This window comes from Mustela nigripes, chromosome 3 (assembly GCF_022355385.1).
Source record: "Mustela nigripes isolate SB6536 chromosome 3, MUSNIG.SB6536, whole genome shotgun sequence".
In the NCBI taxonomy this organism is placed as follows: Eukaryota; Metazoa; Chordata; class Mammalia; order Carnivora; family Mustelidae; genus Mustela; species Mustela nigripes.
This window is the reverse complement of record NC_081559.1, coordinates 72,146,373-72,172,523: the sequence shown is the minus strand read 5'-3', so window position 1 is coordinate 72,172,523 and position 26,151 is coordinate 72,146,373. Positions and strand designations below refer to the sequence as shown.

General features: G+C 33.3%; 1 protein-coding gene across 1 annotated transcript in view; it reads right to left on the bottom strand.

Annotated features, from left to right (window-relative positions):
• Positions 1 to 26,151, bottom strand: part of AGPS (alkylglycerone phosphate synthase) — a 153,600-nt gene that overhangs the window by 53,111 nt on the left and 74,338 nt on the right. Inside the window, exons 10-12 of the mRNA XM_059394228.1 lie at positions 24,276 to 24,384; positions 14,162 to 14,289; positions 4,238 to 4,289 (exon numbers count right to left, since the gene is read on the bottom strand). Of these exons, the coding sequence (XP_059250211.1) occupies positions 4,238 to 4,289; positions 14,162 to 14,289; positions 24,276 to 24,384 (289 nt within the window). The remainder of the gene's footprint in view (positions 1 to 4,237; positions 4,290 to 14,161; positions 14,290 to 24,275; positions 24,385 to 26,151) is intronic.

Here is a 26,151-nt window from a genome sequence, read left to right as displayed (position 1 = left end):
CTTAATTAATTCTTAATTCTTCCAGAATTCTTGGCATAAAACTAGTAATTGCTTCCTTAATCACACCCAGAGAGTTAAAATTGCCAAAATAACATAAACAGTGTCTCAGAGTCTGTTAAATTAACATCTTTGCCTGCAGATTGGGCTTAATTGAGTGAAAGTCTTTTACTGTTTTCTCATTGTTTTCAGAGTAACAACTTCTTAACTCCCATGACTGTTAGATTAAGAGTCATACATCTGGCCTTAGTGCTAAAGCCCCCATTCAGAAAAATGGGGCATACCATTTACAAAGAATTTTTATAAAGAATTTTAAAGTCTCTAGTAAATCTGAAGTTATTTTCAAATAAAAATTTTATTTTTTAAAAACCGCTTTAAGATTTTGGGATGTTGGGGCGCCTGGGTGGCTCAGAGGGTTAAAGCCTCTGCCTTCGCTCAGGTCATGATCCCAGGGTCCTGGGATCGAGCCCCGCATTGGGCTCTCTGCTCAGCGGGGAGCCTGCTTCCTTTCCTCTCTCTCTGCCTGCCTGTCTACTTGTGATCTCTGCCTGTTAAATAAATAAAATATCTTTAAAAAAAAAAAAAAGATTTTGGGATGTTGTTTTTGTTTGCTTAAAACAGAGATCTCTTCTTTAAAATAGGTGCAAAGAGCAAAGGAGTTTCTTTGGTAGGGAGGGGAGAGATTTCTAGAGGAAAAATACAATGACTTGTATTTTTTTCCCCATTCATCTTTTTTTTTTTCTTTTTTAGAATCTGAATCTGTTATACTTACTATATTTCTACTACTTACAGTAGGAAACTGTGACATGAAACACCAAGTAACATAAGTCTTAACCAGAGGTAAAGAGTTAGCTATCCATGCCATAACTGAACAAAACAAAAAACAACAAATATGAAGGGCAGATTAGATAGAGATCAACCTAGCAATCTTTCCAAGTTCCTGGATCACATGTTTGGGAAATTTTTTTTCTTTTACTGTACCCTGTCAAAAAATGTTTCTCCAGCATAAACAGTGCCTTAAAAAATACTATTACTAGAAAGTATAAAGTTAGAAATAACATACCATCAAAATATTCACTTCCTGTCCCAAATGGAATTTATCCTACTTTAATAATTAGAAATGAATAAACATAAATGTGTATATTAGTCATATTCTTGCAAAAAAATGAAATTATCTGTTCCCATATAAGCCTTCTGATCCACACATCTTTACATAATTTATGACTCCAAAAGTCACTAATGTGAAATAATCCTTAAGGGTCATCTTAACACATGGAAATTTATTTGCACAATTTCCACTAACACTTAGTCACATATATCCCAAATAATGAGTTGACATGATAGCTTTGAAGAATAATCATCATAAAAGTGATACTATCCTTAAGTGTGTCAAGCATTAGTAGTCACCTAAGAGGATATGACCTTGTATTTATTCTTAAATTATTGTTGCCTTTCAAATTAATTACATTCTAAATATATTTTGGCTACTGTGCTTTATTTTTTATAGTAAATGAAGGAACTAGGTTTTCAAATTTACTAGCTGAACAGTCTGATTAGTAAATTTGGTGTTGTTACACTGTTAAGCATTTTTAGTTATTTAATAAATACCAACATTTCAGAGAAGCAAGCTCAAAAGGTGGGAAAAAGTCTTGGGCCTTGGAGTCAGATTTGCGTTCAACCCTGCCCCTACCAGATACAACCTGTGGGCTTTGGCTGAAATATGTAGCCTTTGAGTCATTGTAAACTGGGAGTCACTTTCAGGAACAGTTGTGAGGAGTATTTGATAAACTATGAAACTGATATTGTGCCTGGCATGGTACTAAGCGCTATTCAAGATTTGTTCACCCTCTTTTGCTAAGTGGATGATTAAGTCAATCAACATCAGGGCCTATCATATGACAGGTGTAGGAGAACAAAAATGATAAAGAATCATCCCCTACATTTGACAAACTTTAGTTTTTCAGAGGAAATCTACAGATCATTTCAATATACTCAATGATATATATCATTTCAAAATATTTAAAACATATCATTTCAATATAATAAATTGAAGGGTTGCATCAGAGGTAAAAGTGAAATTAAAAATAATAACATCTAATAGTAAGGCTTGTGCTTTGTTAACAACCAATATGGTACAAACACTGCCAATCAGCTAGTAAAACGTCGACATCCCTTGCTGTGCCAAGTGTTATTCTTTAGTTGCCTGATCATGGAGCCATGACAAGATATATAGATGGAAAGGCTTCAACAAGTAGTGAGAAATCAAAAAGGTTATAGATAGCCAAGAAGCAGAATCAGATCTGTCTGTTCAGCAAATCACTTTAATGGCCATGTAAAGGGTGGCCATGTAAACAGTAGAAAGAAGAGATACAGTCCAGACTAGAGATGGTAGAACCTGCTTTAGAACATGTTCTTAGACAGACCAATGAGAATGTGGAATAGGGACGACAGATGGCCTGAGGAACTTTGCTTTAAACCTTCATTTTAAATAGTTAAAATCCCAATTATAAATCAAATCTAGTCAAATCAGTTAATTTTATAAATATGTTTATGTCTAACATAATTCACTAAAACAACAGCATATAAATGGATAATACAACATTATTAATCAGATACATGGCTCTCTTAAGACCTACATCTCTAAATACAGGCCGAAACACACAGAAGTCTTCATTTTCATTTGATTTAACTATTTCTTTATTTATAGGACACATTTATCTTAAGCTTTTATCATTTTGAAAATAATTTACTTAAAGGAATAAAAGCTATGACTGGGAAGAACCTAACTTGGAAGAACCTAACTCTTGATATAATATGAACATGATTTCCTTAAGTTTCTATATAATAGTCACTCTTCTCGGGCATCTGGGTGGCTCAGTGGGTTAAGCCGCTGCCTTTGGCTCAGGTCATGATCTCAGGGTCCTGGGATCGAGTCCTGCATCGGGCTCTCTGCTCAGCAGGGAGCCTGCTTCCTCCTCTCTCTCTCTGCCTGCCTCTCTGCCTACTTGTGATCTCTCTCTGTCAAATAAATAAATAAAATCTTAAAAAAAAATAATAATCACTCCTCTAAATTAAAATCTAAACTGCTTTTAAGTAGAACAAACAAAAACCTGCCTATCTTAGCCATTAATATTTACTACTGAGCAATCATTCCTATAATTTCAGAGACTGCTCTAAAGACTTCAATTCTATAAACTTGGATCCCAAACTCAATTTCAGCATACGGGAAAAATATAGAAGCAATAAAATTAGAATTAAAGAGATGATAGACTGCATCAGAATGTCAAATACTTTAAAGCAAAATAGGGAGAAAAAGAAACATGGTTATCTGCTAGTGAATTCTCCACCAGATTTTCCAAATGGTACCTTAGAGGCAAACCACTGTAAGATCTCTTCCACCAAATCATCATTTCTTCCTCTAGACAGTTACTCAATGCACACAGTCAGTCAAATCAGAAATCTGGGAGTTGCTCTCAACTCTTCCCATTACTGAACCTTGACAAACTGAGCTTTGGGAAATCTCTGCCTTATTCTTTATCTCCATTACTCCTGCCTTGATCAGGGCCCCCAAAATTTGCCCGTTGAAGCATTTCAACTCTTAGTCCACACTTGCACCATTCTACTCCATCCTGCATAATGCTAGTAGAATGGAGTTTTCTCCAATGTAAATCTAATTTATTTTATTACCTCTACAAGAAATCCCTCTGCTGACAAGATAAAATCCAAATCGATCCTGCTAAGCCCTAGTCCACCCATCCGGTATCTCTTGCAATAACTCTCACCCACCCTCTGTTTGAGCCATATTAAACTATTTGAAGTACGAACATGCCACTGAGGTTTTACAATTCCATATTTTTTTGCTGATAAGTGAACACATTTGGTAAAGGGAAAAGGCAAACTTGTAATCTCCTTTTAAGACTTAGCTTAAGCTCTACCGTCCTTTAAGAAGGCTTTCCTGACTCCCCATGTCAACATGCAGCAAAATTCAACAGGCTCAACCACCCCTTCATTTGCACTCTAGGGTACCCAGTGCACTCTTCTTTCACAACACCCGCAATAATCCTACACTCATTCTTTATGTAATTGTCTGTCCTCATTAGACTGAGAGCTTCCTGCAGGACAGGAAATATCACATTCATCTTCCTATTTCTTCATTCAGTACTCTTCCTGGCAGGTAACAGCTGTTTCACAAATTTTGTGGCTTCATGAGCAGTGTTTAAAATGACAACTCCTTACTTACCAAACTGAAACTGTTGGTTGTCCATGAGGCGGATAGATGCAGGAGCACATCTCTATTGTAAAAAGAAGAAAATGTGACATAAATTTAATACTGTAGAGAAGCTAGACAGGTAGAATAGAAATGTCATCTTTCTGTTTTTGAGATCAAGAGTAGAGTTCCTAGGAATATATACATTAAAAATAATCTTAACTTTTTATATAACTTTAAGATGACAGAACATCAGTGACTTCTAGAAAATACTTGAAGGAGAAATCCCCATGTATAATAATACACACATATGTTGCAGATTTTTAATTTGTCTGCAACTAGATCTTCTTCATGCTTAGCAAAGATCTATGGAAGCACCTAAACAAAATATTGGGGCTTAAAGTGGATTATTTTGGAACAAAGAAATTTCAAAGACTAAAATCAATGCCTAGAACATTACACCACTTGTGAATTATAATGTGGCCTCAGGTTCTTATATCATCTTTTAAAATGAAGAAGATGATGGTGGATATACACTTTTAAGATGAAGAAGATGATGGTGGAACTTTTGTGAGTAAAAGCGCTTTTTTAAAAAAATTATCTGTGATGCCTTCCTACATAACTCTAGGAACTCCCCTTTTTATCCCTTCTCATAATCCCTTTTAAATAGAAAATTCTGGACACTATCAGACAATGTCCAGAATTCTAAAATCTTTCAAGGTTACTTGTATGAAATAGCAACAAAACTCTGAGGGATAACATTACGTATCTAAACCTACGCCAGTGTTAAATTCAGTCTAGGCATCACAGTAAATGCTACAAGGAAAGAAAAATGAGGAGAGCCGATAGCCATATAAATGTTGTGATGCTGAAATACTACAACACAAACACTAGAAAGGTTTAATTAGCTATAATTTTTCCATAACATTAAAGCAAGCTGGACTCCAGAATTTTATTTTCTATGTGAATTTTTAACATGGTTAAAGTTCTACCAAGAGGTCACTTTCAGATGACAAAATTTTCACATTTATCAATAAAATTTACATCAACACATTAAGATTTCTGCAGATCATTCAAGAGAACAAAACTTACTATATAATTGTGCATTTTTGCTACTATTCACTTTTAAATACTTAATTTTATAAAATCACTCACGATACATATTTTATTTCACCCAACAAAGTGACTAGATTCTCATTTTGAACACTGCACAATTTATTTACTCACCTTTGACACTAAAGGCGAGATAATTCAATCTGTATTTTAAAAAGTCACTGCCAAATCTAAAGAAACAGTACTAGGTAATTTTATATATATAGTATAATGATAATCTATGCCTTACTTTTATAGAATCCTGTGATGTCTAACTTAACTTCACATGTCTTACTTAATATAAGAAACAACGCCCTCAGGGTAGCAGAACTGGTATGATCTCCATTCTTCAGATGAGTACATTAGAACCAGAGAAGTTAAAAGACTTGTCTAAGGTCCTAAGACTGCTAAATAGACCAGAGTAAAAGACAGAAGTAGGACCAAGATATACCCTGACTGCTAGAAAAGCAGTATTTCAAATACATCACAAAGCTTCCCAAAAAATGACGTAACACATACCACGTACACACACACACACACACACACCCCTTTCAAGTCATATTTGAAACAAAATGTATGTGAAAACTATTCACTATGAAGTTATAAAATAAAAAATATACAGTATGAGTAATTTCAAATCTTTGTATAAAGATACCTTTGTAATTGAGTTACACTTCTAAAAACCAAACTAGTTTCCAAAATACTAAAGAAAAATCAATCTTCCTAAAATGTTCCTATTGAACAGGCATATCAACTTTTTCAAAATTTATTTTTATTCTTATTTTTTTAAGTAGGCTCCACGCCCAGCATGGAGTCCATGCAAGGCTTGAACTTAAGACCCTGAGATCAAGACCTTAGCTGAGATCAAGAGTCGGACACTTCACTGACTGAGCCACCCAAGAGCCCCAGGCGTACCAACTTCTAGTAAGACATATGAAGCCTGCTTAGACAAAGTTTCTTTTCTTCGTGAAATAAATAGAATATCATATAATAAACATATTTATATGTTTTGGCTTACACACACCAGTAACATATAAGAAAGAATTCAGAGCCCTCTATCATTATTAGATAACAAACCTTTATTTTAAAGATTTTACTTTTAAGTAATGTCAACACCCAACATGGGACTCTAACTCACAACCCCGAGATCAAGAGTCAATGACTAAGCCATCCAGATACACCCCCACCCACAAAAAAACAACTTTTAAATTCCTAACAACAACCTGTAACTTCTATCTCCTACTGCTACATAGATTCTACTACTCCTATACCTATAGCAAGTGCTATTAATGAAAACAACCAGCACAGGACACATATACCAGAAAATGGCAGGGAAGTATATTATGTCTAGTACAGCAAATCTGCAGTGGAATTCCATCTCTGAAACAACTAAAATACAATAAATATGCAGGCCTTGATAAAATCTTGGTTTGAAAAGACTATCTACAAAATACATCTTGGGTATAACTGAAATCATTCCAGTTATACCCAAGATGTATTTTGTAGGTATACGGAGGAGCATTACTCTGTTCTTTTAAAGTTTCTATATGCTTAAAACTATCAAATTAAAAAACTGGAAAACTAAGTAAGCTTCAGGGCACTTCGTACATATAACAACTCATACTCAATAATATTGACCACGATTTTAACCTGACAGCTGAGTCACATAACTAGTCAATCATGTACTATTCCTATTTATAATGAAGCAGGGTAGATGGTTACAGACTAACACCTACCACAAAAGAATGAAAAGCTTAAGAAAGTTTATTGTATCTAGATAATAAATATTAGTTTTCAATACTGACTTCTAAATTTTTTTTATTTAATCTGTTTATTTAGCTTTATAATAGCTTCATTATTAAAGCTATTATTAAAACGGACAAAATAAATAGCTGTATTTAGTCTGTTTTCATGGTGCCATATCTTTTAAAAGTCAGTAAATGAGTTTTTTAGTTATCACAAGTAAAGTCTCATGAGTAAATTCCCATTCTCTCTCTCATAAAATAAATTCTCAAATTAAAAAACATCATCCAGATTGCTTTATGATCCTCTGGCTATTGATAATCTGTAATGACTGTGCATCATTCTAAAAACACGAAGCAAGGAAAGTCTCTTAGAGCTTTACATGAAAACTTGCCACTATAACTAATTAAGTTTAAGCTCCTATAATCAAAAGATCAAAATAATATTACTCTTAAAAAACAACACTCAATCTGGGTAACTCTACCTATGGTTAAGATCAGGTTATGTTTTAACTGCTATAAAAACCTCATTTGAAAACCTAAAAATATTTCTTTAAAAGTTAGAGACATCACAAATCCTGAGAATTTGAGCTCTAAATTCATTCCCACGCTATTTAATTATGCTGAGTATTTCACAGATGAGGAAAGGGGGAAAAGGGTCCTTGAGTTAAAGTGACCCCTGGTGGTTTGTGTCAGAACTAACCTGAGAGGGAACAGTTATAACAAGTAATTTTATTGGTGGGTTAATAATACGCATTCAGGGAATTTAAGGAACACTCAAACAAAATCTGCTTACCCAAACAGGAGTTAATGAAATAATTGATATATTTTCTACTATGATAAATGTATTTTTACTAGAATTCCTTATGTCATCTGACTTGTACCCAAGTATACTTTATATTAGTAAATAATCTGAAAAGAGATGAGAAACTCATTATTGACTAATAAGGAAATATCAAATTATCTTTGTTCTATCTGAAAAGAAATAAATAACTACATTGACCTGAGAGCACAAGTGTAGACTGACTCAGTTAAATAGCTGGCAATCTCTTCCCTTTAATGACACTTCAACCAGGAATTTACTTGAATATAAAACCTGGAAAATAAAAAGCCATCACTGATTAGTCTTATTTACTGAGTAGAATTCTCTAAACTAACTTAAAAACCAACAGATTTTTCAATCCAAACATCTTCTCCAAAAAATAATCCCTATAAGAAACACATCAGAAAATTTCTGCAAAATCTGTTTTTATGGAACTAAGTCGTATCTCTTTCTTATCACAAAGAAAACCAGAACTTGCATTGTAGATGTGACACATTATTTGTAAAGGTATCTCTTAGTTAACTAGTTACTGGCAAATCAATACTAAAACATTTCAAATGTCAGCAAGATTTCTGCTATTCCAATTTCATAAAGATGAAATATAAAATAAAAGCACTGAATGGTTGTCCTATATCTAAACTACCTTGGTTAACACATGAATCTTCTTTGTATTGAAAAGGCTTGTTTATTCAAGAAGTAAATCAAAACATTCTGTGTAGACTCTAGAACAGCCCAAATTCCTGAACCGTGAGTCTTTTTGGGAGATAGTCTAGTAATCCCATACTGTATCAGAAGCCAAAGTTCCAATGCCAAACTCCTGTACCTAACCATACAAAAATTTAAACACCTAAAATTTATTATGATATACGTCATCTGTAGTGATTGCTAGAAGCCAGGAACTATGTCTATTTAAATTACACAATATCCAATGTACTTTGTTGGATATAAAGTTAAGAGCACACTATCTCAAATACAGATACACACACACAAAATAAGTTAATAAATAAATTCAAAAAAGGGTATGTGAAGAGAATTCTGTTAATTGCAAATCTCCAGAGAAACGAAACCTAAAATGTAGACAGGTAATTTGATCTTCCTCAGAGCTGATACTACAGATGAAATCAGACAGCATTTAAGGCTACTGGTATAACTATCAGTCTCACTTGAAGTGACAGCTAGGAGTCCACACTGTAAACAATAAGAATGTTCTTTAACAAGAGAATTATCTCTTGGTTTTAAAGAATGAAACAATACATCTTATAGAGTACGTATTTCCCTCCATTTATATTAAGGGAAAGGCCAAAAGTTAATGCCAAACAGTCTCTGGTTCGTCATTTTTATTTTTCATTTTTGTAAGGGTGTAATGACTTGTTCTGACTAGCTCTTGGTTGAAAGTAGGTCTTGTAACTGTCCTCAAGTTTAATACATTTTTGCAGGATCACAGAGTACAGATTCCAATTAATCAAACATTTGGCGAGGTTATTTACTCTGCTTCAGAGGAAGGAAAGAACATGCATTCACGAGTGCGTGCATGCACACACACACACAGGCTCATTTAAAATAGCAATGCCGGGGCGCTTGGGTGGCTCAGTGGATTAAAGCCTCTGCCTTTAGCTCTGGTCATGATCCCAGGGTCCTGGGATCAAGCCCCACATCGGGCTCTCTGCTCAGCTGCAAGCCTGCTTCTCCCCTCTCACTCTGCCTGCCTCTCTGCCTACTTGTGATCTCTCTCTCTCTCTGTCAAATAAATAAATAAATAAATAAATAAATAAATAAATAAATTAAAAAAATAGCAATGTCATTTTCCACATGTAACAAATTATTTCCAAGAATTACCACTGAATATAGAGAAGTTTTAATTATTTTATAATGTAAGTGCTAAACCTAGCTCCTTTTAATTTATTTCAACCCCTCCAGGATAAATCAAATTTAAGACAGAACAATCAGAACTGAGATATAACAGTCTGAGGTGTCAAACATGAACTATGTACTTCTTTCCAAATTATGGTCTAAACTCTCTAGAAAACAACATCATATCGGTTTAAAATTGCTTGAAATAAAAGTGATGGTGGGTAGAATGGGACACCCCTTGTCAAAAGGGAGAGAAAAAGCCACCTTTTAATTTATAATTCTAAAAACCTAGTTCTAATACTGAGAAAGACTGTTTTCAGAGGAATGCATACTGATCTGTGCCACACATGCAGTCTTTCCAATTAATGGAACAAATGGTCCTCCCTCAATACTACAGGGCAGAACTCGTAAGTTTTTACTGGGAAGGGGAAACCTCAGACTTCAAGAATTGCTTTTGAGCTTAGTTCAAAACTTTTCCCTTAATACTTTATAAAGATATCACGGTCATCTTTAAACAAACAATAAGAGAATAATAAAATACACCTGAAACGGATATTCTCATTAAGAAACACCTTCTCCTCTCCTGAGAGGCTCCAGAGGGAAATCTATTTTCTCAGAAAGTCTTAAAAATCACTTACTTACCCATCTACTGAATTAAGTTGGAGATTATACTGGATTGCCATTTGTAAGATAGAATCACATTAATCTTCCACTAAATCTTCCTTTCTAGTTCCTCACCAGGCAGTGAAGTATTGAAAGAGGACAATCCTCACATGGACAAAGATTAGTTGAGAAACCTTAGTAGAATCCTTCTGCTGTCAGTATAAAGTTGTTTAATTTATTTCCTTCAGTAGGAAAAGTGATGAAAATATGCAAAGAGCCCACTTTGCTAATTGTAAACAAGCATGTATACACCTTTCCAAAAGATACATATCCAAAGTATAGTTTCCCATTTCAAAAGCAACTTGAGTCTGAAAATACTGCAAAAATGGAAGTACTATGAAATGACAGTGAGAAATTACAAGCAGCTAACTCATTATTCAATCAAGAATTTGGCACAGTCATAAACCATGTACCATCTATTTTAATGGATCTTAATTCTCCTGCTATCAGTTGAAATTCCAAATTGCAAATTGAAGAACTCGTGCCAAAATGTGATCATTTTCTCAATTTTTCTGCCTCAGAATACTGTTACAAAGCACTACAGCACACAGTTCCATTCTTGACCTACGAGATTATACATTCTGTAAACGGACATGTAAATGTCCCTAAACCATAATACAAAGATTTACCCATTTCCAGGGAAGGTAAACATTAATGCTTACGTGCAACAGTAAAATACATATGCTCCACAAACAGCAGAATATCTCCAAACTGCAGTAACTATCCTAATTGTTTCATTCATACAAGCAATTTTTGAGGATAAAATATTATGTATCTAGGCTCTTTAATCAGTTTCAAAGCAAGGCAAGCTCTCTAGTTGCATGGTATGTATGTCTTTAAAAACTGGCTACTACTAAGTACACAGAGCCAAATTATTAAAACTGTAGATTAGAAAGGAGCTTTCTTTTGATGTCTTTAACCACAGGGTGGCACTTTATCAACCATCACCTTGGTTTACTCCAAACCATATACCCAATACAATTTTGTGTAGTCAATTTAGATTATGGTCACTGGTGAATATCCCAAGAATTCTTTAAATGAATAAAAGGGCAATTTTTACTGACTTATGCAAGGATGAAGCAAAATTTCACCCTCTGCTTTTCTTTAGCACAAGCAGTTCTTCTCTGTTACTTTCTACCAGGGGCATATTAAATTGTACCAAAACCCACATCAGATTATAGCAACTATGTTTAAATCCAACATTTCCATTTTAATAAAATTATAAATTTAGGATTATGATATATTTGTACTTCATTTCTCATTAATGAAACCTAAGATGCAAATATTTATAATATGGAAAAGCAGGAAAGCACAAAATATGTCTACCTCTACTTCAAAGATCACATAACAACAAGTTATGTTGAAATTCCAAATTTGTTGGAATTTCAAGTCTACTAAATCTGTGTTCTAGAGTCGAGATCTTGTGAAGGTGCAGATTTGGCCAACATAGACTGAATGTGACCTCAGTGAGATTTTTTGTTGAAAATATATACATACCAGATAGTTTTATAAATTCTATGATTTAAAAAAAATCCAATGTGGCAATCCTGCTTATTTTGCCATTAAAAAAACAGACACAACAATGGCCAGTTAAAAAGATGTCATTCAGAACTTGAACAAGAGAGATAAACTATATCTTTTACTATAAAGCTTTTTTGGGGAGGGAAATAATCAAGCTTGACAGAGAGAAAGCAAATAAAAGTACTTAACACAAAGAATAAATTATAATACCAAGTGAAAACACTTTAATAAAAAAACATTAAGACTGAAATTAATAGGAAAATACAATTTAATTATGGAAAATGGTTCTAATTTGTAATTGGTGAACTCAGTTATTTTGTAAACAAAACAAAATAAATACAAAGAACACAAAAACCTAGCTTTCCAGTCTTCTAGGTTTTAACTACCTCGAGCAAAACTATGAGGTTTTGCAAATAGTTCTTTTACTCTTTAACACCTGGGCTATCTTAAATTTGAAATTACTCTCCTTTGCTTCTAAATGAGAAAGGTTTTAGCAACAATATTAAAACACACTTGAACTTTACTGCAGTGCTCAGATATTACATTAGAATAACAAATATTTACTCCTAAAATTTATCTCCACTCCTTTATTCAATAATCCTGCTTTTAAATATTACAAATATTTAATAGTACATGAATTATATATAATATATTAAGGATATTTAATAAAAGATGTGCTGATATATATTTACATATTAAAATAATATATAAATATTATACCATCTCACTTTTTTAGCAAACATAGCATAATACTTACTGTATATTTTAGCTCTCTAACCATAACATAATATCCCCCAATTCTAGGAATTACAAGCTCTTCTTGTAAAAATTTCAAATATTAACATTCGCTTTTACTTTAACATCACCAAAGTAACCTGTCACAAGTTCAAGAATGTTCATTCCAGGACTATATTTCTTTATTTAAACTCTTCCCCCACCTAGCAGTAAGACAATCGAGATTAAGGGGGCTAGGGCTAAGTTTTGTTGAAGGAAGCAATCTGATAAGTAACTGAAGCCACTTAGAAATTATAAAAATTATCTTTGCCAACCATGAGATTAGGTGACTATATAGCTGGGAATGTTCTGCAAATGGAAAATGAACAGAAAAAAATGAAGGTCTCAGAAAGCAAAACTAAGTGTATGAACTCAAGAACACTGGAAATGGTGAGTAAATGTAAAATATTTCTGCTAATTTTAACTTCATTAAACCACTTAAGAGTGGTTGTCTTGGGATGGTGGGAAGATAAGACTCTTGACCACTTTCCATTTCAATACCTTACCAAGTTTACAGTGCACATGGAATGGCTGCTGGATATCATTCCGTTGCCTCACCAGATCCTCCCTTCCCCCTGCTCATAACACCTGGAAGCTGACCTATATGGGTCAGGTCAGAAAGCTCCCTTGCCCTCAAGATTCCAGTAATATACAGCTGATGGGAAGTACTATAGAACTCTAGGAGTTTGGAGAAAGCAAGAAGAAACAGGCTGGAGTATTATTCCTTGATTTCCTACCTACTGAGAAATGTGCAATAAAATTTTGTATAAAACCACTGTAGTTCAAACAATGAACCAAATGCCTAAAGAAATGCAAGAATTTCTACAATGACACATAGAACATAGAAATAAAATTACATGGCATTACCTGGTCTTTAAAAATCCTCAATAATACATCTTTTTTTTAAGAAGGAAAGAAAAAATGGGAAGTCTTCTTAACTTACAGCTAAGTATATTATGTTATATTATGCTATATTATGTTATTTAATTCAAACTATAGCTTAGGTAGTATTATAAAACAAAGTAGGGCCTAGTAGTAGCACATTCTAAGAACTGAGAAAGTTTGATATACTATACTTAATTTCTGTTTTTTTTTTTAATCCTTGACATTCAGCCATTATTTTAACTTCGATACCTATCTTGGTTTAAGAAAAATTATACTTCAAATTAATCACAAAATGTCCTACCTAAAAATAATTTAAGAAAATACAACATTCATTAAAGGCAGAGTCATTCAAAGCCATCAACCCAAGTACACATCTTACCTTGGCTTAAAATCACACAGCACTCTTTAAACCAAAATATAAAGAAATAACTGCACTTACAGGGATGATTTTACATTACCTTTTCATAGAGAACTGGGTAAAAACCACATATATAACACAACTAAATATGAAATTATCTGTGACATATCAAAATCAGTTATGCAGTAGAATTTTTGAAATATAAATATAGATGGGTGGGTTTTTGTTGTTGTTGTTGTTGTTTTTACCTGTTTTGCAATTTCTCTTAAACAGGCTACTCCTTGTTCAAAATTAGGGAAAGCTACTGAGCCATACTTTTGGTATTCAGGGATTGGTCTGATTTTTATTGTAGCTTCTGTTATCACACCAAGAGTTCCTGAAAAAGAAGGGGGAATAATCCAATATATCACATGCCAATTTTCTAAATCATATTTAAATCTATTTTATCTATTTATTCTATTAATTTATTCTATTCATATTTAAATCTATTTATTCTATGTGGGGAATAAAGGCTACTCAAGTCTTTTTAGAAAAACAACTAAACAAATTTTATACTTTCTAAAAAAAAAGGTTTTGGAATACATTCTCTTATGTTAGGTATAAATACTTTAAAACATTTTTAAGGTAACCTTCCTACAAGAAGGTTACTTTTAAATACTTTTTAAAGTATGACAACCTATTAAAAGAAAAAAATTTTTAAAAACAACAGGTTTGTATACCTCAAACATTCAGACAAAAGTATATTTTGATATTTGTGCCTACTTTCACTGTGAGAAAAATTTGCTGGGGCAAAAAGAAAATTCTATGAGAATTTAAAAATGATAGAAGAAATTAGAGGGACTATTATTACCCTGCTTTTTTTCCTAGGAATTCATGCGAAGACAATGGCAATACTAAGATGCCCTTGTAAGACACAAAAAAAACCCAGATATTTCAGAGACAGAGTAGTTGCCATAAATACCTAGTACAAGAGAACCACCGATGAAACAAATGCTCTTTCCTTATGTGGAAATTTCCTCCTTACTCGGAGGAGGGACAAATCAAAGAGGAGAAAAGCAATTTAAATATAAACTTCATTCTATGAGATCTAAATAACTATGCTAAAATATCTGAAGAGACATGGTTAAAATGATTATATTCACAAAGCCAAGCTTTTCAAATTAGTGGTTTCTGATGTACAAATGGTAGAAATTATTAATACTATTAGTAAATTTTCTGAGAATGATAAAAAAAGAATCAAGAAGGAGGGAAATCTCTGAATTAGAGAACTTAATGATAACAACAGAAATAAATAAAAAGCATCACAAAAATCAAAGCTCCCAGTACATTTATAATACACCCAAAATGTCAATACAGGATACAAGATTAAAAACTAAGAGTTCAAAAAAAAAAAAAAAAAAGAGTTCATTAAAAAGTAAACTACATTAGATCACAGTATGCTCATCACATATACAAATGATTGCCTACCAAGATATCAAATATGACCCTATTATAATTTTTAAATCACAAAAACTCTGCAATTAGCATTTAAATAAAAAGTAAATATATCTTGTAAATTTTAAAGGATCACAAAAGTGACTAAGGCTTTATCTTTAATTTCAGCATCTTTATTGAAATATAATTCACAAACCATAAATTTCACCCATTTAAAGGATAAAACTCAGTATGTTTTCAGTATAATCACAAATATATGCAACTATCATCAAAATTTAAGCTTAGGGGGCACCTGGGTAGCTCAGCTGGTTAAGTGACCAACTCTTGATTTCAGCTCAGGTCATGATCACCGAGTCATGGGATCAAGTCCTGTGTTGGGCTCTATGTTTGGTGCGGAGTCGGCTTGTCTATCTCCCTCTGCTCCTTACTGCCCACCCCCCAGCTCTCTCTCTCAAATAAATAAACAAAATCTTAAAAAAAAAAAAATTCTAAGTCTAGAACATTTTTAATACCCCCCAAAAGAAACCCTGTACCCATGAAATAGCCATTCTCCATTTCCCCACACATACACTTCAGCCCTAGACAATCATTAATCTCGTAAATCTCTATAAATCTACAAATCTCTGTAAGTCTCTACAAATCTATAAATCTCATAAAATCTCTATAAGTTTGCCTATTCCGGACATTTCATATAAATGGAATTTTACAATATGTGGTCTTTTGTGACTGGCTTCTCTTTTCAAGGTTTATCCCTATTATAGCATGTATTAGTACTTACTCTTTTTTAATTGTGGACTATTACTCCATTGTATATATAATTCATTTTGTTCATCTATTCATTAGTCAATGGACATTTGGGTTTCCAAATTTTTTAAAAATATAAAGCGCGCACGCACACGCGCACACACACACACACACACACACACGATGCATAGGGCAAAGTATGGGGGAGGGGGTTCAGAGTTCCTATGTCCTCTGCAGATGCACCACCCTCCCAGCACCTCCATGTGTTCACCATCTTGCAAGCTCCCTGAAACCAACATTTTAGTGATTTTTATGGAGGCTTCAATACATGGGCATGATTGATTAAAACAATAATTCAATGTCCAGTCCCTCTCCCCTCCCTAGAGCTGAGAGTTCCACAGGTTTCCAAATTTTGGCTACTTCATATGAATAATGCTACTGTGAATATACATGTAAATTTATATACATATTTTTGTGTGGATGTATGTCTTCCTTTCTCTGGAATATATACATGAAGACTTTTTTAATTTTAGAAAAACCTCTGGTCCTAGTCCACATTACCCTACTCTCAGCCACCTTTTCCTAAGGCTACATTCTGGGCAAGTACCACCAAGAGGTTAGGGGAATGGAAAGAAGTTAGTTCCCTTCTTGTACCCACCTGGTGGGACAGAGGCTCTACTTGGAGTGACACACTAATACTAGGGTCCCAACTGCCCTTAGCCTGGCTCGAAAAGAGATGGCATCTTGCCAGGAGAAGCAAACCAAGAAAATCTGTTTTCCTTTCCTCTTTTCCCTAGCACTCAGCTACCAAAGTAGGGATGATGTCCTCAGAGAAAAGAATGCCATTGCTCCCCTCTGCTCCCCTCCTGAGCCATGCTCAGAGACTCAGAAGCTCAGAGACTCAAGCTCAGAGATTTGGTCTCAAGGGGCTGAGGAGGGAGCGGGGGAAGGAATACAAGCCAAAAAAACAGTTCCTAATCTCTTTCTAAAGAAAACTATTTTGTTTGCAACAAATAGAGCATGGAAAAGTTCAAGCCTAAGAGCACTCTCAAATCAGTGGAGGATGTGGTAAAAGGCAACTGGGAGGACATAGGTAAATTTATTGTAGATAAAAGCAACATTGTACGCCAATTAGTTTGCTTATATAGAAATAGTGCACAGGACACCAAATATGCCTCAAGACGCCAAATATGCTCAGAAAAGTATCCCAAACACTAACCTCAGGAACTATCCCTTCTAAGAGATACACTTAAAATGGGTGAATTTTACAGCATGTGAATTATATTTCAATGAAGCTATTTAAAAAATAACCATGATAAGTTAATTAATTCTCTAAACGAATTACAAATGAAACTTCAGAGTTTTTTTTTTTAATAAGGAGCTAACAGTTATACCTTGTACAAATTGGAAAATTTGTATCTTATGCTATAAAAGTATCTTAAAAGGCACCTAAAAGAACTTATATAAGAATCTTATGCTATAAAAGGCACCTAAAAGAACTTCTAAATCTTGGCCAGAGAAGAGGCAAAAGGCTGACAAGTATAATACTAGTACTATGATGTCCCCTCATCTACCAGTACAGAATTATTTACCACACTTGTTTGTTCCTATCAATACAAGTGGTATCACTTTAATTTCTAAAGTTGCTGATTTTCCTACCACTATGCTGACAGTACCACTAAGCTTATTTGTAATTCTTTCAACCCTTTTTACATTTATAGAAGCTCCTGGTAGCCTTGGAATTAACACCTCATGTTAAATGTCCTTTCTACAAACGAACTAAAATTTGACAGGCATATAATCCTAAACACAGGAATCATCTCTATTTAACTCTAATCTGACCACAGATTACAGAACACTTTAATAAATACTTGCTGAAACTAAAAAGTCACCAGATTGAAATCCATTAAGGAAAAGGTCAGAATAAGCCATGATTGCAGACAGGAACACTTTTCTTCTTAAAACTAAACTCCAAGTTCCCAGGTTTTTGTGAAATCTTTCCTTAACATCTGAGAAATGGAGTCATTTGAAAATCCTTCTTTGAATTAAAGCATATAATATTATCTAATACAACTTAAATATAATCCAGGAAAAAGCTGGAAACCATTTAAATGCCAATCATTGAGGGTCTGGCTAGTGTAGTCAGTAGCTGTCGAAAAGAATGAAGTGGCTCTAAACGTAATGATATGGAGTAAGCTTTACAAAGTGCAAGCAGAGTAGTAAAATCCCGTTTGTGCTTTTAAAAGAGCATACATACACACTTAAATATAGCACAAAGTGTTTACTGTGAACAAAGGAAATGCTCTGAAGAAGGAACAGAAGGCAGATTTCCCATTATACATCCTTAATACCTTTTGAATTTTGTATATCTGTCCATATTTTAATTTTGCACATGTAATTACTATATTCAAAAAGTTTATTTTAAAATATATATACCTTTACATTAGCAAACTTCTTTTAAAATCCTAATTCTACAGTGTAAAGTGACCATGCCTTAAACTTCTGCCTACCTGTATTGCTTCCTATGTAGAGTAGGCACTCTCAAGTAATAAAACCCCCCATAACATAAGTGAGGTTAAAAAAAAAATTGTAAAGTGAGACTCTGCATTATCACAAGGTTAATGAAATGCCCAAAGCAAGTCTCTGCAACTATCCAGCTATGAGTCTACAGGGGGGTCCCACTGTGAAAGCAAAGTCACCCAGGTCTCAGAGAGCAGCTTCCATTCAACTTCCATTCAAATTAGCCCATTACAAATGGATATATCTAAATTCACTCAATCAAATGGCTCGTTTCTGTTGTGTTTTATTATATTTAATGATTCTTTTGCTTTGGGAACGTTATGCCAGTGGAATGATATAAAAGACTTGAATTATTATACCTTGAATATATGTACATTATATCACTTTATACACTTATATTTTAATTCTACTTTATATAATTGCTTATAAATAATTCCATGGCAATATGACATCACAGAGGCTTATACATCATTCACTTTTTGGTTTCATCAAAACTACACTACAATAAATTTAAGAATTTTCTAATCTATAATTTTCAAATATAACGTTTCTTCTCAAGAAAACTGAAAGCTTCACGTGCTATTTGATATAAAATGCAAGTATTTGCTTAAAGTAAATAAACTCTTTTGTAATTTAACAATATACTTTCAGGTGACTTCAGGACTAAGAAGAATGTAAGTCATTTGACTCTGAATCTTCCCTCTCTCTACCTTCCCCTGCCTCAAAACAAAAAAATCAATAAGAAACAGAAAACCACAAATAATATTGAAATAAAACTTTCACCATTACTAGAAGACAAAAAAAAAAAAAAAAAAAAAAAAACACTCTGACCCTCACATTACTTGTTAAATAGAGATAAAAAGAAAAAATTCTGAAAGACCTACTATAGCCTTCCACCTGCTGCAAGCTTCTAAGTGTAGAAAGTAAGGGGAGGCTTAAAAGATTTTATATGGAAAAACAAAGAGTATCTGAGGACTTGGAGAAAGCAAAGACAAAATCAACCACAGACACCAAAAGTGCAACAGTAACACCAAAATCCTGTACAGGGAAATCCATAGCCCTGGCTGTGGGGAGGGTCTGAAAATGGGAAGAACTAGAAAGGCATCCTTAGAGAGACAAGTGGAACATTTTCAGAGGAGCATCATATTCAGAGAAGTGTGGTACTCCTTGGAGACAAAGTAATGATGGGAAAGAATTAAGTAAGAGAGGGAAATTAAATATCCTATAGAATAAAAAAGAAGACATGCCATGCCTTCTCCCACCAAAATACCACCATCCACAAAACAAGTAGCACAAGAGAGGGAAGCAGCACAGAAAAGAACATTCCCAAACTAGGAAACACTCTCTAAGTAATAAATAGCAATAGAAAAAAGCAGACCAAATCCACAAAAACTACTAGAAAGAGACAAAATGTAAATAAAAGCTTTTCTGCTCATGAAAAGTCTCTCTCCTAAACCAATCACGATCCTGTAAAGAAAACAGTAATAAACATCTCAAACTGAATTAAATATTGTCAAGCAAGCTTTTGGGGATATTAAAAATTAAAAAAATAAAAAACCTGAATCAGAAATACAATCATCAAAAGTCAGCAAAAAACAAGAAGAAATGAAATGAGAGATAACTAATCTCAGGAAAGAAAAAGAGCAGCGACAACAATAAAACAACATATAAAAAATGAAGGCTAAGTTATAAGGTATCCAAAGGAGAACAGAGAATAGATTCAAATGAAGACTTGATAAAGGGCACTGAAGAAGAGCAGGAAAATAATGAAGGGAATGAAAATGAAATAAAGAAAAAAGCTGGGAATAAAAAAGGGTTAGTCACTCCCTGAAATGCCAAACAAACACAGTCAAGTATAGTATAATTGGTGTCCCTGAAGAAGAAAAATCAAAACAAAGGGAGGGAACCCCTAATATTTAACAGTAGATCCAAAAAAAACTTTCCAGAAAGAATAAAAGATGTAAATGTAAACATAGAAAGGGTCCACTAGGTGCCATGTTAAACAACACAGATCAATCAACTCTGAGCTATAAAAGTAGTAGACTTCATTAATTAAAAAATCCTCAGGACACTCAGGCAAAAAGAGGGAAACAATCTACAAAGGCAAAAGAACTAGCATTAGATTTCTTTAAAGCAACATATAAAACCAAGCAACACTGGAGCAGCATTTTCAACAATGAAGGAAACAAAGTGCAACCCATGGACATTATAACCACTCAAGCTGTCTTACAAGTCTCAAGGTCATACAAAAGGTAAAATTACACAAAAGGACTGAAAATAAGGGGGCGCCTGGGTGGCTCAGTGGGTTAAGTCGCTGCCTTCGGCTCAGGTCATGATCTCAGGGTCCTGGGATCGAGTCCCGCATCGGGCTCTCTTCAGCAGGGGGCCTGCTTCCTCCTCTCTCTCTCTCTCTGCCTGCCTCTCTGCCTACTTGTGATCTCTCTCTGTCAAATAAATAAATAAAATCCTTAAAAAAAAAAGATTTAAAAAAAAAGGACTGATAATAAGCATTTCACTTATTTCGACATAGAGCAAAGACAAAAACAAGGGTGGGTCATAGGCTTAAAAAAATAAAAATGTAGTTTTAACCATTTTTCAAATGAAAGAACGAATTATTTTGAGTTACTAGTAAATTTCATACGTAAGAAAAGATGTAAAGCATTTCAGAGGCTTTGACTATTATAGTGTCTAAAATGGAAGGAAGCTGCTAATTGAAAAAAATCATTACGAAAAATTCGTAACACAAGATAAAAACATTAAATTCAACATGATTAGTCACATGTAGAACTTAGAAGGATCAGAAAAATACATTTTAGGGGCGCCTGAGTAGCTCAGTGGGTTAAGCCTCTGCCTTCCGCTCAGGTCATGATCTCAGGGTCCTGGGATCGAGCCCCGCATTGGGCTCTCTGTGCAGAGGGAAGCCTGATTCCCCCTCTCTCTGTCTCTGCCTGCCTCTCTGCCTACTTGTGATCTCTATCTGTCAAATAAATAAATAAAATCTTTGAAAAAAAATGCATTCTTTAAATGATAATGCTTTCAAGGCTATCATGAGATAATTTTAACTATAGCAAAAAAAATTTTTTTTAACTTGAAGAAAAGTATATGATTCACATTTAAGGCAGAAGGTAATTATTTAGATGGCTAAAGACAACAGATAAAAATACATACTATGAAAGAATATGAACTTGCTGTGATAAGTACTAGGTGATATACAGAAGTGCTGAATCACTATACTATACTCCCGAAAACTAGTATTATATTGCATGCTAACTAGAATTTAAAAACGTAAAAAAAAAAAAAAAATCCTAAAGTAAAAAATAAAATAAAAAAAATATGATTTCACATAAATTAACTTTCTCAATCATGCTGTCTCCCAGCCTACATTAAGATGACTCTATGTCCACATACAGAGATGGGGATTAAGGACTATACTTGTATAGACTACTTGTAAAGACCACTGATGCCAAAATAATAAATAGCAACAATAGTAATAAACTTAACATTTGTTCAGTATTTACTAAATGCTTATAGACTGCTTATCATAATCTCATTTAATCCTCACAAAAGCTTATGAAAATGGTTTCTTTTATTATCCTAATTCTATAGCTGAGAACACTGGCATAGAAAATTACCTAATTTACACAAGCCACAGAAATTTATGTGGTGGAACCAGGACTGAAATCCAGATCTGAAAGATTTCATCATTCATGCTCCTAAATCATTTTACATATATGTGTATAATAAAATCTCATTTAAATACAGTAATTTTCCCTAGTATATGTTTAATAAATCATATTTCTTTGCTTCCTCTATTATGAGTTTACCTTCCTCAAATTCAGAAAATAATTTATTATTGAGAGAGGTGTTCTAGTCATTTAGATACAGTTTAAACTATTTTAAAAGACATAAAAGACCAAATTCTCTCTCCAGTTACCCTGTAACCCTTACCATTCTACTCTAGACCTGCTGCCTACTACACTCTTATAGCTAAATCTTATGTTCCTGTTATACTGAAAACCTGGCAGCTTCACCATGCAGAGGAGGCTCTTTTCACTTTAAGTCTGCCCACCTGCAGTTCTCTCTGCAGGGCAACTCCCTCACCACCTTATTCCGTCAACTCCTATCAACCTTCAGGGACCACTTTAGGTATGACCCCTCTGAAGAGGTCTTCTTAAGCACCCATTAATATGAACTTTGTCTGTATTTCTCCTGCATTTACTTCTAATCACACAATTTATCATACTATATTATAAAGGCCAATTGTTACCTGTGTCCCTTCAGTGTGCCAGAATAGTGACTAGCACCAAAAATTTTAAAATACTAAGCAAAGGGAGAAAAAAATGTCTGATATAGTTACTTAAAAAGATCATTTATATTTACAGAGTTGACTCCAACTATGTATGCACCAAGAGTATAATTAGTAACTCTCAGTTTTAATACCTATTCATTACTCAATTTGATACCAGATGGCAAAAGGTTATATATCTCAGTTAACTTTTGGATGATGTGTTAGTATTAGAAGTTGCAGAATTTGTTAAGGGAATTTAACATTTTTCTCATAAAAATGTAGTTCTATTTTTCCACAGAAGAGTATACTGATCAGAAATAAGAAAGTAAACTGGTGATACATCGTGACAAAGGTTTATCATTGATTATCATGAAAAAATATTTAAGCTATATCACTGCTCATCAAATCAACAGTTGACCTCTAACATGGCACTGAGACATAGTTTGTTGTATTTTCCCTCCTTGATGTTTCTATCAAAAGATAGAATTGATGTCCTATCATCCTAGTTTATTATAATCGCTCTCTCATTCATGAATACAGCTAAACATTTCAAAAATCTCTTTTTTAGCTTGTACCATCTTCTAAATTAGTAATGAGTTCCTCCACTAAGTTAGAGACACTTGTTTTATCTTATTTCTCTGAATTTAAGGGATATTCCTGTCTCTGAATTTAAGGGATATCCCTGTCTACTATTCTAAGAATTAAAAAACACGACTATGTTCATCTTATCCACAACAATCACCGCAGAACAGTTAGTTTACAAAATAGATCAGTTTTTTCCTGATCAGTACAGCAGTTAAATGTGAGATAAAGAACTACATTCTAATCAACCCAGCATTAAGTAACCAAGCAAAGAACAGTAAACAGTTAAAAGAAAAAAAAGTACATCACACGTTTTAAAAGATATATAAATCAACAGGATTTTAAATTCCACTTCTTCAAAGAATCAAATAGCAAGTAATAAAAAGTACAATTACAGAAAGGCAAGACACTAAGACAATACTTTCTCAGCTATTCACCCCTGAGAAGTCAGACAAGGTTAGAGAATACTATTATATAAAATTTTAAAGCAAACCATTTTAAATCTTAACAACTACTCTTCCTAAAAAACTGTAAAACAAAAATAGAATACCAAAAAGGCTAACATCTCTAAAACTATAAAAAACCGAAATGTAAAAGGACGTTTAATAAGATGTTCTCATAATAAAAACTTTATGAAGTACTAAATTAAAGTAATAAAACTTAAAAAAAATCACCATTCTTTAAATACATAAAACGTGCCTTTCTTTCAAAGATCTTATATCACAGTATCACAGATTTTCACAAAACTGAGTCTCTAACCTGTAATTTTTTGTAATAAATTTAGTTATATTTACCTTCAGATCCCATGATGAAGTGATGGATATCAGGGCCTGTTGACATACGAGGTCCTTGACAGCTTTTTTCTATTATACCTCTAGGTGTTACCATTTTTATATGAACCACCTGTTTAATACAATGCATGATGTAAAGTCTACATATTTGTCAGTGAATGTTGTGCATGTGTGTACACACAACCATCCATATTTATAAAAAACTCTACTTTTAAAATAATAGATTAAGTGATAAATGGTGATACCCTTCAGAATTCTAGTATCTTTTAATAATTCTTAGACTAAAAATAAATTTTATATAACTTTAAAAGAAGAAAAATCATTCTAAGATTGTTACTGATTTGGGTATGTTCATCACCTTAAAAAAATGAAAAGCACTTTTCTTTAAACCAAATTTAGTCTAGGATTATCCATGTGGCAAAACTAAAGGACGAAAAAAATAATGATCATATTTTAATAGGTTCATTCTTTCACTTAATTTTGAATGAAGCACTATTAATCACCTCAAGCTGCTTCAATGCTTAGAATTCTAAGAAAAAATTTACTCTTGCCTTATTCCCACCCTCAATTTATCTACTTTGCCCACTTAGTAGAAAAGAATGAAAAGAATGAAGTATTAATTAATCAGGCAAAAAATGGGATGAAGAGGGAGATGTAGTGATTGAACTGAAAAGAAGAAAAGAGAGATGCATGTGATACAAGTCTCACACCAGTGAGAATGTAAGCATACTCAAGGGAGAGGGTCACTCAAATAGTTCCTGAAATTTAAATCAGGAAATGGTTAGGTAAAAATCCCAACACATTTTTACAACAGCTTTTTGACAGATAAACAAAAATAGTCTATTTATTATTTAAGGAAATGAGCAGAGGACATCAATAAACAATTCACAAAATAGAAAACAAAAATCACCAATGAAGACATTTTAAAAGGATACATTTACTTGCAATTAAAGAAATTAAAAAAATTAAAAAGACAAAAATATAAATAAAGGGTCCAGTAAAAGAAATACTCTCATAGTGCTAGTGGGAATGCCAATTGGCACAAATTTCTATGAAACATTTTGGCAATAAAAATTCAAAGACTTAAAAAATATATATAAATGTCTTGATTCAGCAATTCAAGCCTTAGGAACTTCCCCAAAGTGACTGAAGATGTATACCAAGGAAATTACTAAAGAAGATATTTTCCTCTTTTTTTCCTACAATTTTGAAATCAAGAATAATTTAAAATATTCACTAATTGGGAATTACTTTAATAAACCATGAATTACTAGTAAAAGAGAATTATATACAGTCTAAAAATGATAGTGTATAAATACACTTGTCTTTGTTTTTTTTCAAATTAATATATTGATAACATAGTCTAAAGAGATTAAACACAGCATGATCCTATTCTGTATCAAAAGCCAGATACACACATGCAAGTAAGCACATTAGGATATATGATGATCTGTGGTCCTTAAGGCTCTCCAAAAAAGCGATAAAATAAATGACATGCTTTAGCAGTACTAAATGTAGCAGTCTATCACATGTTAACTATGAAAAAGTTTTTAATAATCCAATAGTGAAAGGATCAAATTCTCTCTTCTGAAATTGAATGTTATTTTATTTGCAAAAGGAAAAATGTGATTTCTTAAATATCCTCAATTTTTAAAAAGACAGGATTATGTGAACATTTTAAGTGTTTATAATACACACTTATAATAATTCCATGCAGTGAATATCATTATTCTACTTTAAGAAGTAAGAGGAAAGAAGTTTAGAAAGATGAGCTAATTTGTACAAGGTCACACAACTAATCACTGGAAAAGCTACACATGGAACAGAATGCCCACAGTTATACTATTACCACACTAACTCCCAGAACACTGGCACCAGA